At 43.1% G+C, this 12,859-nt stretch overlaps 1 protein-coding gene across 3 annotated transcripts in view; it reads right to left on the reverse strand.

Annotated features, from left to right (window-relative positions):
• Window positions 1-3,768: 3,768 nt before the first annotated feature.
• Window positions 3,769-12,859, reverse strand: part of LOC102208465 (golgin subfamily B member 1) — a 39,759-nt gene continuing 30,668 nt past the window's right edge. Inside the window, exons 22-30 of one of the 3 annotated variants that reach the window (XM_013914487.1) lie at window positions 7,948-8,030; window positions 7,700-7,733; window positions 6,924-7,052; window positions 6,514-6,630; window positions 6,296-6,393; window positions 6,074-6,166; window positions 5,872-5,986; window positions 4,762-4,959; window positions 3,769-4,541 (exon numbers count right to left, since the gene is read on the reverse strand). In XM_013914487.1, coding sequence (XP_013769941.1) covers window positions 4,801-4,959; window positions 5,872-5,986; window positions 6,074-6,166; window positions 6,296-6,393; window positions 6,514-6,630; window positions 6,924-7,052; window positions 7,700-7,733; window positions 7,948-8,030 — 828 coding nt within the window. In that variant the 3' untranslated portion in view covers window positions 3,769-4,541; window positions 4,762-4,800. Of the gene's footprint in view, window positions 4,960-5,871; window positions 5,987-6,073; window positions 6,167-6,295; window positions 6,394-6,513; window positions 6,631-6,923; window positions 7,053-7,699; window positions 7,734-7,947; window positions 8,031-12,859 lie in introns of all 3 variants that reach the window. The other 2 variants (XM_013914488.1, XM_013914486.1) reach the window with 2 other exon arrangements.

Here is a 12,859-nt window from a genome sequence, read left to right on the forward strand (position 1 = left end):
ATAGAATAGAATAGAATAGAATAGAATAGAATAGAATAGAATAATCCTTTAATTGTCCCACAAGGGGAAATTTGGTTGTAATATTGTCTATTCTGTAAAATGGTCAGATTGTTTATTGTTATTTAATTCACTTAATGTACAGAATTCACCTGCTTGCTGCATACATGCCACTACTGCACATTCACCTAATGTATATATTATATATAATGGTGTCAGGTTTCATTTCACTGTGTGTTATACCTGTATAACTATGCATGTGACGAATAAAGAACCTTGAATTACTTTTATGCTTCACAGTTTCACATGGATGCATTAAAATGAAGATAGGATCATTTATTTGTTGAGCGTACCTCACCAAAGCCTACTTGTTCTCTCTCCACCATCACCACGTATCACAGGTGCCCTTGTTCTGCTCTCTCTCTCTCACTCTTTCTCTTGCGCTTTCTCACTCTCTCACTCACTCCAGCTCTGAAAGCACATTAATCATAGCAGTCTCCCACATGTTTTCACCTCTACCTCCTCCCCGCCCCTTTTCTCCTACTCCTCCGGTTCTCTTCCTCTGGTGCTGTAGGCAAGTGGGTCACCGGCAACTGGAGGACTGTTTTCACTCAGGCTGAGAAAGACAGAGATAGGGAGGAGAAGGCTGCAGGAGCAAAACCGAGATGCAGATTTCCTTCTTTTATTAGAACATGGTCGGAGCGGTTTCCTCCAGAAGCCACAAGATTCAAACCGAGCTGACTTTGTGTCAGTCTGACTGTGAAATTTCACCGTCCAGTCTTTAAATGTGGAAATGAATGAGTCATCGTCATCAGTATCAAAATGAAACGTCTACCTCAGACGGGCCACATTTCACATAAAAAGACAAACGTAGTATTACTAAGAAATGTGCCTCTTCAGTAATGAAACATCTGCAGGAAGGCAAAGAAATGTAATCCCTCTGTGATCAGTGTTGTATAGAAGAGCACAATAGCGGTCGTAGATTGATGTCGCACTGAGAAAACTTGGTTCTCAGTGTGGTCCACCCAATCACATATCTGGCCCCGTGACTTAAACAGGACACCGCAGTTTAAAAGATGAGATCCTGTCACAAAAGGGAAGAAAGGGAGAATTCTCCATGAATATTTATGAGACTGGACAGGCCTTCCAGACAATAAATTAGCCACAGTATTGTATTCCACAGCTGAAATAACTCCAATAGAATGAGGAAAATGGGCCAAATTCATGAACAATGGCACATATAAGGACAAGATACAGAACCCACCTCTCTCATCCGTCCCTTCGTGGTTATCTCAGATAATACCAAAGTACAGCGCAGTTACATAAAAGGGTTGTTCCGCACCTTAACAGACTTTGCCATCTAGTGGCCTTATGTTCACATTACATCAAACATCAAAAACGTAAATGAAGAAGCCTGCTGTTAAATGTTACATTCACCACCCACCTTATCAGGTACATCTTGCTACTACTACTGTTAAGTCTTTTTCTTCAAGAACTGCTTTATTGTCAGCAGCCTGACTGCTAATGCAGTGTGAGATAGAATGAATATTTGCTTTCATGTTCACACCAAGTTCTTATCCAGCCATCTCTCTGTCACTGCAGGAATCAAGACTCAGACCAGGTAATATTTTCCCAAACTTCTGCTGTCCAGTGTTGCTGGGTCCACGTGAACTGTACCTCAGCATCCTGCAGGAGAGCCACACAGAGAGCTCTGCTGCTGCTGCTGTAGCTCATCAGTATGGTACCTTGGGAATAATGAGTGGCTGTTTGAGTTACTGTCTGGTTTTCAGCCCATTCTCTGTAAACCCTACAGATAGTCATGTGGGAAAATCCCAACAGATGAGCAGTTTCAAGTACTCAGACCAACACGTGGGACCAAACCATGTCTGAACAACCACTTAAATACCATTTCTTCCTCACACTGATGCTCAGTCTGAACTTTTAACCATGTCTACTTGTCAGGATGCACTGAGTTACTGCTGTGTGATTGGCTGATTTGTTTTCATGAGCAGTTGAACAGGTTACATAAAGAGTCTGAATAGTTTTCAATTCTTTTAGACATATTTTCAGTTATTTTATTTTATGTGTTTTGGTTAAATGAACTAATTAATAAACAACTATAGTAATCAGTTTACTTTGAGATCATTTCAAATGACTTTTTTTGATAGCCCCACAGCCACAGTCATTTCATTGCACACAGTACAAAGGACTGAAAAGACGAGAGTGGAGATGTGCTCAATTCCTCATTGGAGTCTGGTTCAGGGTCCATGAGCCAACCCTCATTAGAAGAGAGGGACTCTGCCTCCTGAACCCAAAACAGGTGGTGGTTCCAGATGAGAGAAGCCTGATAGTTAAAAGATTTTAACCTTTAAATATACTGACCCCCTCCACTTCTTCTCGACTTTGTTCCCAGGCTTTAGAAAATCTAGCATGTGATAAGACATTTTGGCCAATCCCAGGTAAACCAGATCACATGAGCAGTCCAAAGCTGGGGTTAAACTGGGATGGGGGTAGTGAGGAAAGATAGCGGTGGAGTGCGATGAAACAACATGACAATGTGAGCTCCAGGAATTACTCTTAGTGGAAACAAGCAGTTTGCCTGTGCTACTCTGGGGTGTGTTACGGTTTGTGGATTTAGAAGCATTCATTCTACAATATATCAGGACACATTATGAGCTATTATGGCCGATTTTGATCCTCTAGCATGTAAAAAGCATGGATTAGATAAAGTATGGCAAGTAATTCTAAACAGTGTCACTTAGTTGTTTTAGTAGCAGTAGTAGGCCGACAGCCTGCTCTGTGCAGTAAGATGCTGCCTTTAAATGATTCCTACTCTCAGACTGTGGATCTGCTCCTTATCAGCAGTGAATTAAGTTTCAGTGAAGCATTGTTCCTGGTTGGCCAGCAGAGGCTTGCACCTAGCATACATTACCAGCCTATACAGTAACTGAGTATAGGATCTGTAAGACTAGTACTGTCATGTTTCTTTGTAAAGGAAATGGTAAAGACTGCACATCATAAATATTAATATTTTACTCCTTACCTGTTAGAAGACAGCGTGCCTTTACTCTGTTTATTTCAATAAAATGTTGAAATGTCACATTAGGGTCCAAAACAACACCAAAGACCAGAGGCAGTGCTCAGACTGCATCTTGCTACTTCAAAGCAAAGTGGGCTCTGTTCTCAAGACTGCTACAATTTGAATGTTTTGCTCTTTGACGTTCGACTATCCTTAATTTGGATGGTGTCAGTGGCCATGTCCATCTTTCATATACAGTCTTTGGGCTGATTTAGTGAGTCCTTAAAGACGCAGGACAGCCTCTAATGTGAAACCAGAAGATATACAGGCTACAAAGTGGACTTTTACATTACAGTACTCAACCCTCAAACAACAGCACTGACTGGACATGTTAGAATTGATACTTCTGCTATTGTTAAGAGGACGCATGCAGTGAGGGCTTTGGCGTTTATTACTCTGTCTTGATTGTTAACTCCACCTTTTGTTATTGCAGTGGACAAATCACCACAGATTTAGTAAAAAACAATTCATGTGGGCAGAAAACTTCAATGAGCTTTATTAAAGTCCGTTCTAGATGGTGAAAGGCGATCAGAAAAGGTTCTCCCCGACACAGTATTGCACGACATCAAGCCTCATGAGCCTCAAGGCCAACTGCTTTGCTAACGTTTAAAAATAGAGGCAGTAGAGAAAATATGCCATCTGAACATTTTTCAGTAGTTTACCTTTTTATAAATAGATTTCGGTCACTGTTCGTTGATTGAACCTTTTATATACAGATACTTATAACACAAACATGTGCAGAACTGCATTTTTCAACAAAAATGCATCAACTAACAAGCCAGAAAACAGATCCTGACGCTCATTTGCACTGTTTGTGTTTTTTTAGTTGAACCTACACAAAGAGAATTCTGGCTTGTTAGTCGAAGTTATTTTAGAAAAAAAAATTCTTACCAACCTGTTTTTAACCTCTGAACAATCAAGAAGAAATTTACAGTCAATAAACATCAAGCAGACAGGATAAAAATCATATGTACAGAAATGTGACATACTGTACAGCGTGCATGTGTGGATGCAGACATAAATACACTTAAATACAAACAACTCGTACCTGCTACTGCGTTGCAGTACAATTTCAATGGCACACCATGATACTGGCGTTAACTCGAGAATATTATGTCTCCCACTAGCTTTTACAGGCATGAGGGTGCTCGCCAAAGTAACAATACAGACACCTTTGGCTTTACAGTTTAAAGGGAACAGAGTGGGAGAGGTGTAGTGCTTCGGAGCTTCCACAAAATGATTACATACACATTTGGAGTTTCAGTGCATAGTTTAAACTCAGCATTTTGATTATGTGATCGTGTGCAACACACGAACTCAGGCAAACAAGAAAAGCAGCAGCTGGTGTGTGCAGGAGATTTCTTAGTGTTAAGTACGGGTGTATATGGCTTTCTGCAAACTGTGCAGCTTTTCCACGAGGGTCACATCAAACAAACTCTTTTCTCGTCTCCTGTCCAGTGTGGCTCTTAAAAAATGAAAGAAAAGAAATTGAAGGCAAGCAAAGCCAACGGCTTTAAGGCTTGGTCTACTTACAAACATAAGAAAACTTAAATCAGATGCAAACAAACTGTCGTCCCCGCCCCCCCATTACCATTACATTTAAAAGAGAACAATGTGTCAGTTTCAGGTTTTACTGTGTATGCACAAAGTTATTCACTGAAATCTCTGTTAGCTTTCATATGTACCCTTCAGCCAGTTTGTGTTTTGTCCAGGAACGACTTTGCCTACAGGGTTCCAGTGAGGCACATGAGAACGAGCACATGTACGGTGAACAAGTAAGCCAGAAAGAAATATCGAGAGCGAGTGCGACTCGTCAGCAGCCTGGAGAAGTAAAGGCTCCGGCCTCGGAGCCACCGTCGACACGCCACCATCCCTCCTTTCACCTGCGAGGAGAAACAGAAGCAATCAAAGAAATGCTTACATTTGCACTGGAGAAGCTCCAAACACGGCTTTAGTGCACTGGCCCGAATATATGGTGACCCTAATTAAAAGACTAACAAGACTTATTGGGGGCAAGAGTCCTCGTCATTAAGCCTTTTCTGTAATGGGCCACTGTAGGCAAAGTAGAGCAAAGAAAAATGTATCTAAAACTCTTTATTTGATCTCAATGACGTTCTAAAAATTCTCAGTCTCAGACAGTTTGATCCATATGTACTCCATTTTCTTATTTGTTTTGCATGTGCAATAAGTGACAGTTTTCACATCGCTGTGGAGGAATTTGTACTCATCCTCAAACCACACTGGAGAGTTCGGAGCATAATGGCCGGTTTATGGTCACGGCAAAACATCCCAACTGAATTTGAGTCCGGACTTTAAGCAGGCCACTTCAAAACTATAACTCTGGTTACTTTTTTTGTTAGTTTTATGGGGGGTGCGAGTTCACAGGGTCGGGCAGGATAATAAATGTAATCACCTTTTAAAAACTGCATTTTGTATTTACTCAGGTTATCTTTGTCGAACATTAAAACTATTTTCCACAGCACATCCATACATTACAAAGCTACATACAAATAAGTTTCCATACTTTTCTTTCATAATAAAAAGTCTGTCACACTCACCCCTGTCAGGCTCACTTTTCACTGATCTTTGTGTTTCATTATCGCTGCACAGACCTAAACAGCCACTATGAACTTGTTTTCTCACGTCATCGATTTATATGACTACTCCACAACAGCAGTAAGGTTACGCTGTCAAACACACCGTTCTGCAAAAGCCAACTCGAAAAAGCTGTGTCATAGATTCACGCTGGATCTGTACAGTAAGCAAATCAAAGGAAAATAAAGTGTACCGAGTACCTTTCGAGTTATGAGAGGCTGGTTTGGGTTGAGAGTTAGAGCTTCCCACTCCTCTTCAGCTTCCATCTCGATGCTGAAGTCTCTGTGACTGTCCCTGGACAGACTGGAGGCAGCACTGCACAACAAAAAAACTCATTAAAGATCTGCTGTGTTGACGAATAAGAGTCAGGTGTACGGCTGAGTGACTGCATCTGGCTCCAACCTCTTTACTCTGTCCTCAGCAAGACGCAGAGCCTCCTCGGTCGTCTCTCTCCTGGCTCTCTCATCTGCCAGACTCAGCTCCACCTCCAGCAGCCTTAAACACAACCACACCCAGGGATAACGTTAGCACGTCTACGACTTCAACCGACCGTACGGATCTCTCCAGGACAATGTGGAGATTTTTGCAGAGATCCAAACTGAAGGCTGTTTGTTTTTTTTTCACCTTTCTCTCAGCTGACTGGCTTCAGCACTTTCACTTAACATGGAGTCGTTGCTCTTCTCCTGTGGAGCCCCTGGTGCAACTTCAGTGTGAAGTAAACCCTGGTAGGAACGAGTGCAGGATTACAGGTATAAACACACAAGAGCATACAGAGACAACGCAACTGGATTCAGTGGCAGCTCGGATTTGAGGTTTTAAAGCACATGTATATAGAGCTTTACCTGCACCCGGCCTTGGCTTTCCAGCCAATGACATCGATTCTGGGTGTCCCTCAGAGTCTGGGAAACAGCCCTTAGCTGAGCTGTAACAGCAGCTTTCTCCTCCACTGCCTCCTGCAACTGTGAGTATTGATAACCCAAAGAGGAGGGGCAAATGGCTGTTTGACTGTTTTGTACATTTAGAGTTATTCAGCATTCAGTTGCTTTTATATTTGTATATTATTTTGTAGGAAATGGGAAACAAAAATCATGAAATCAAACCTTGAACATTTGAAGTTTATTGTAGTGTGGTTTAATTAGACAGCTTGCCTACACTGTCTGTATCCTCAGGACGTTTTTGCCTGCTTACAAAGGGCTAGCTGAACTCTGATGGGTTTGGCTTTAAAGGACAGTCACCTGAAGCGTTTTCATACCTTTGTGTTGAGCTGCTGGAAGTACTGGTCTCGCTGCTGAATCTCATACATACAGCGCTGCAGATCTCTGTGAAGCTGCCTCCTCTCTGCATCCAATCGACTCACCACCTCCTCCAGACCGCTTTCCTGCTGTGTCGGAAGGAAGAAATGGGATCGTTTGGTGTCACAACTACCAAAGAGAGAAAAACTGGTTTATCAACCAGGATATCTAAACAGTTTAACTTAGGTAGGATTTCCTGTTCTGTGTGCTGGTTATTGTTTGTTTACATATGCAGATACATTTTTCAAAACATACAAAGTCAAATCACAGTCAGACATTAGCCAAGAGTTTTCCCTGCTCTGCTCTCCTCTCTACTAAAGCTTAAATATGACTCGTGAATAAAGAGCAATGTCTACAGATTCTACATATTCATATGCAGATATCTGTTTATGATTAGTCTCGGTCGTCATGTCCTTGGGCAAGACACTTCACCTACCGCCTACTGGTGTTGGCCAGAGGGGCCGATGGCGCGATATGGCAGCCTCACCTCTGTCAGTCTGCCCCAGGGCAGCTGTGGCTACAACTGTAGCTGCCTCCACCAGTGTGTGAATGTGAGAGTGAATGAATTGTAAAGCGCTTTGAGGGTCTCGAAAAGCGCTATATTAATGCAATCCATTATTATTATTATTATTATTATGATTAAATTCACTGTGACCGTGAAGGTCAAAAGCTGCACAAGTGCATCCGTGAGTCACAGCCTCCCAACAAAGGAGGACGACTGAGAAGTGTAACTTACTTTAACTGGCAGGTCCTTCGGCTCAGCATCAGATCTACATAACAAAAAATGTGTTAAAAATTGAAGTAAAATGAATTTAAGCTGTGTGCATAACAGTGCTGCAGTCAAGCTTTCAAGCCTTCACATAGATGGAGGAACTTACTTTGCTTACTAGCAAATACAGTAACACACATTTCCTGCTTCTGCTGTATGGAAAAACCTTTGAGCCGGGCAGCTTTGGGAATAGGAAACCGTTTTCCTTCCTTTACCTCTGATCCACTGTTGCTTCCTGCTGGCTTCTCACTTCTTTGTGTGCCGTTTGTTGCAGTTCGTCCATCTTCTGATGTATCCCCTGCGATGACAGTAAACAGAAAAAAATGCATCATTGACAAAGACAAACAATGCATTTAACATTTATGTTATTGAAGTGAAGTTTTAAACAGACACCACAGCGTGAGTATTTAACAAAAAAAACGAAAAAAAGTATGCAAGTCATACCGATGGGATGTGAAACCAAAAACACATCTAAGCTGACCCTGCATGCTGTTTGAACCACAGAACCACAGCAGAGAAAAGGAAGTGCAAGCAACAGCCAAACTTGACTTACCAGCCCATCTGACTCAGTCTCCAAGGCACTGACACCACTTCCCTTTGACTTTTCCACGCTCGCCGTACCGACAGTCTCTGGGCTCGACCCTTGCCTGGACTCAACCACTCTTTTAGCCCCGGCCAATTCGTCCATCAGCCGTTCACGATCGTTTTGGAGACTGGCCATGGATCTGGAGAATGCTGACAGTTGCCTGCTGTAAGTGTTGTTTTCCAAAATGACTTTTTTTAGTTCTCTTTCCTTTTCTGGCAAGACCTCCGTCAGCTCGCCCAGCAGCTTGTTCAGCTCTGCGTGTGCGTCTTTACTCTCAAAGGCTTTTAATTTGCGAGTAAGGATGTCCCTCTCTTTGGCAAACATGGCCAAATCTGACGTGGTGTCCTGCAAACTGCGCTCCACCTTGTTTAAGGCTGCCCGAGTCTCTCGGAGTTCTTCATCGTATCTCTGCCTGAGGACCTTGAAGTCCTCGATGAGCTGGTCTCTGTCATTCTGCAAAGCAGCCATTGCCTTGCACAGGGATTCATTCTGAGCCTTGGTATCTTTGCTTTGCGATTTAGCCTCTGATAACTGCTGCTCTATTTCTAGTAGGTCTTTTGCGAGCTCTGCCACCCTCTGATCGGCAGTTTCTCGCTCATTCCTCATCAGCTCCACCTCGCGCTCAAAGGCATCCAGCTCACTGTTGTACTTTTCCTCAGCTTCTGATAATTTTTTGTCCGTTTCATCTTCCAGCTGCTGCATTTTCCCCTTGAGCTCATCAGTTGAGAGCTTCTGAGAAAGAAGTTTTTGTTGAAGGTCATTACATTCAGATGCTTTGGCTGTAACAGCTTCCTGCAAGTCAGCAATCACCTTGCCCCAGTTTGTTGACTCACTGTCTTTTCTCAGAGTTAACAGTTCCTCCTCCAGCTTGGACGCACGAGCTTTAAGTTTAGAATTCTCTTCCTTTAATGCATTGCTTGCTTCTTCTTCCTTCTGGATGTCCAGCTGAGCCTCTCTGTGTTGCTTTTCAGCCGCAGCTTTTTGGGTTTCGAGGTTTTTGATAACCTCCTGTTGCTTCTTTAGCAATACTTTCAACTGGTTGTCCTTAAGGGACAAAACCTGATTTAAATCCTCCCTGTATCGGACCAGTTGAGCCCTGAGCATCGCGTTCTCAGAATTGAGATCATCCATCTGATGTAACAGTTTTCTAATTTCGTGTTTAAGGCCTTTGGCTGCCCCACCTTCCCCATCGGGAGAGCCCTCTTTGCCCTTTAACCCCAACTGACTCTTTGCTTCCAGTATTCTGTATTCTGACATCAGCCGTTCCCGTTCGCTCTGCAAAGACACCATTGAGTTCTTGAACGACTCCATCTTTGCTTCCATCTGCTCCTTTTCCTGGATAGATCTGTTTACTTTAATTTGCAGACTTCGGACCTTGGCCTCAAGCGCTCTCAACTCCTTGTCTGTCTTTTCCTTTTGGTAACGTGAAGACGTCAGCCTGTCCTCATAAACGGACACCTGGTTACGATAGTTAGCCTGCAGTTGCTCCAGATAGCCTGACATTTGTCCATCTTTGCAGGACAGTAGAGAGGAGATCTCAGCATCTTTGCTCTGAAGGAGCATTTTGAGCTGCAGACAAATTCCCTCCTGCTTCTCAAAGTCAGCTTGAGTTTTGTCATTTTGAGACTGCAAAAGGAATATCTGAGCTTCCATGTCAGCGTTTATCTTCTCCACTTGCTGTAGACTGAGCTGCATTTGGGAGATCACGTCTTCTTTGTCAGCCAGCTGTCGTTTCACTGCGTTTTTCTCTTGCTCTGTTCTTTCCATCTGAGCGCTGAGCTCCTTCACCTGCACAGTCATGAGCTCTGCGCTCTCACTGAGTTCAGCATTGCTTGCGCTCACAACAAACAGCTGCCTCTGATGCGCAGCGGCAGCTACAGAGTATTCATTCAGCGTCCTCTCCAGTCTCGACTTGGTCACCCGTAACTCATTCACCTCTTTGTCTTTCATTCTCATATCTTCCAGGAATCTTTTAATGATGAAACCTTGCTCAAGGAGCTGATTGTCCTTCTCATGTAAGGTTTTTTGGTACAAATCATTCCAAAGTTTGGTAGCATTAGCCCCGTGTGGTGTGGAAGCTAACGCAGACAGCTTTGCTTCTTGAGTCTCAGCCGCTCTCTTTAGAGTATTTATCTGCAGATCTCGAGAGTCTAGCTGCTGCCTCAGCTCATCAACTGTTTGACTTTCTTTCTCTTTCAAATCCTTGAGATCATCTATCTGCCGCTGTAACAAAAACTGATTCTCTATGTAAGAGTTGATTTTTGCTTCTTCTACATTTTGAGGTGTCAGATGTGATTTCTGATTTTCAGACTGTTTATTTTGCTGTGACACTTGAAGAGCCAGCTGGTCTCTTTCAGACTCGGCACTCTCAATCTTTTCTTTGGCTTCCCGGAGATGACTCTTGTGCATAATTAGCTCAGCTTCAGCTTGTTTACCTCTCTCATCTAAATCTGCAATCTTCTCTGAGTTTTTCTTCAGTTCTTTCTCCAAGTGCTCACACGTTGATTGCGAGCTCTTCAAAGAGCTCTCCAAATCTAAAATCAGTTCCTGGTATTTGATGCAGTTTTGCTGCAGCTGATTTATCTCCTGATGCTTTTCTTTGAGCAGCTCTTGCAGCTCTTTCTTCACGTTCTTCGAACCCTCGTTGCCTCTCTGAACTGTCTTGAGTTTCTCCTCAAACTCTTTGACCAACTTGAGCTGCTCCTGTTCTTTTTCGCGACGAATCTGATCGTTCATCTCCTTGCTAGCTGCAAGTTGAGTGGAAAGCTGCGCAGTTTGGGACTGCAGGGCACCGACGGACTCGGTCAGTTCGTCGATCCTTTCCGAGTTCTTGAGGATTACAGTCTCCAAATATTCGTTTTCACTCTTCACCTTGTCTGAGATCTCTTGAGCGTTCTCAAGTTCCTCTTGCAGAAGTGACTTGTCATCCTCCAAAATTCTCACCTTCTCATTCAGGTTAATAGTCTCTTGGCGGTGCCTGGTGATAATGTCTTTGAGGTCCTTAACTGCGTCATCTTTTATTCCCAACTGCGACTCATAGTCATTCTGTATGTTCTCAATTCTCTCTGAAAGAGTCTGCTTCTCCCTCTGCACCAAGTTGTTGATTTCCATTTGAGCAGCAAGTTCAGTTTTCTGAGCTTCAATCTGAGCAGTCAGTGAACTATTCAAACTGAGTGCTTCGTCAAGTTTGTTCTGCATGTTGCTTGTGTATGTATTGGATTCCAGGTTCTTCTTTTCCAGCAAACAGGTAGCTTCTTCCAGCCTTTCTGCTAGCTGGATATTTTCAGCTTCCATCTCAGTAAGTTTCACTCTCAGAGCCTCGAATGAGTCCTGAAATGGGGCAGTCTCTGCCTCCAGTTGTTGGTTTTTATCATTTAGATCACACATCACCTCCATCACCTGTTTCTTGATTTTCTCATTCTGCTCCTCCAGCTCCTCGATTCTCTGCCTTTTCTCTTTGGAAACTTCCTCCACTTTTTCTTTCATTCTTTTATTTTCTTCCTCCATCTCTCGGACTTGCTTCCCCAGGATCTCCATCTCACTTTCGTGCTTGTGTACTTTTCGGAGGGCTTCCTGCCTGTCTCTTTTAGCTCCCTCCAAAAGCTGTCTCATCTTGTCCATTTCACTGCTGACATTTTCATACGCTTGCAAAAGCGACTCGTACTCTTGCTTGAGCTCTGCGTGTTTCGACTTCCACTTGGTCAGCTCCTCTGTTTGAGAATCTTTGAGCGATTCGAGCTGGCACGAGAAGGCTTGTTTCTGCTGAGTGATGCTTTCTATAGTTAGTTTCAAACTTTCGCAGGCTGCAGATAGGTTGCGATTCTCGTTAAGGATGCGGTCGACTTCAGTGCTCATTTTGTCCTTCTCTTCGAAGAAACGTGACACAGAACTTTCCAGGTCCGTATTTTCTTGTTTGAACTTTAAAAGAGATGATTGCAGAGCAAAGTACTCTGTTTCTTTTGCTTCGTGTTTGGCTGACAGATTTTCTACTTCTTCCTTGAGCGCTGCATTTTCCTTCATGAGTTCTTTCCTAGAAACCAAAGCTGCTTGAAGTTTCCTTGTTAGAAGGGTAACTTTGTTTTGGTTATCCGGATCATTCATCCTGGCACCCTCATCAGGAGATTTCTGAAGCTCACCACCCTCTCTTCTCATCTTTTCAGTAGTGGTTTCAAGCATTTTGCTTTGCTGTTGTAGCTGAATTTCAAGGGCAGCAATTAGGTCCTCCTTTTCTGAAACTTGAGCTTGAGAAACTAACAAGGCATCATCTCGCTCCTTTAGTTTTGCTTCAAAGATTTCTGCACATTTGCAAGAAAAACAGACCCCTTCTTTGTTATGACCCTCTTGTTCAACGGGTGCATCGTGCTTCTTCAGCAGCTGCTCTTTTACCTTCTCTGACTCCTTCGTTTGCTTTCTCAGGGAGGTCACCTCATCCCTCAGTTCATTAAATAATTGGACAAAATGTTCTTTTTCCTGCTTCAGCGAATCCATATTCCTCTGTGTTTCAGTAAACTGCTGCTGCAGATGTTTAAGCTCCTTAGCCA

The sequence above is a fragment of the Pundamilia nyererei genome, unplaced genomic scaffold, assembly GCF_000239375.1.
Source record: "Pundamilia nyererei isolate P.nyererei 1_Seehausen unplaced genomic scaffold, PunNye1.0 scaffold00200, whole genome shotgun sequence".
In the NCBI taxonomy this organism is placed as follows: Eukaryota; Metazoa; Chordata; class Actinopteri; order Cichliformes; family Cichlidae; genus Pundamilia; species Pundamilia nyererei.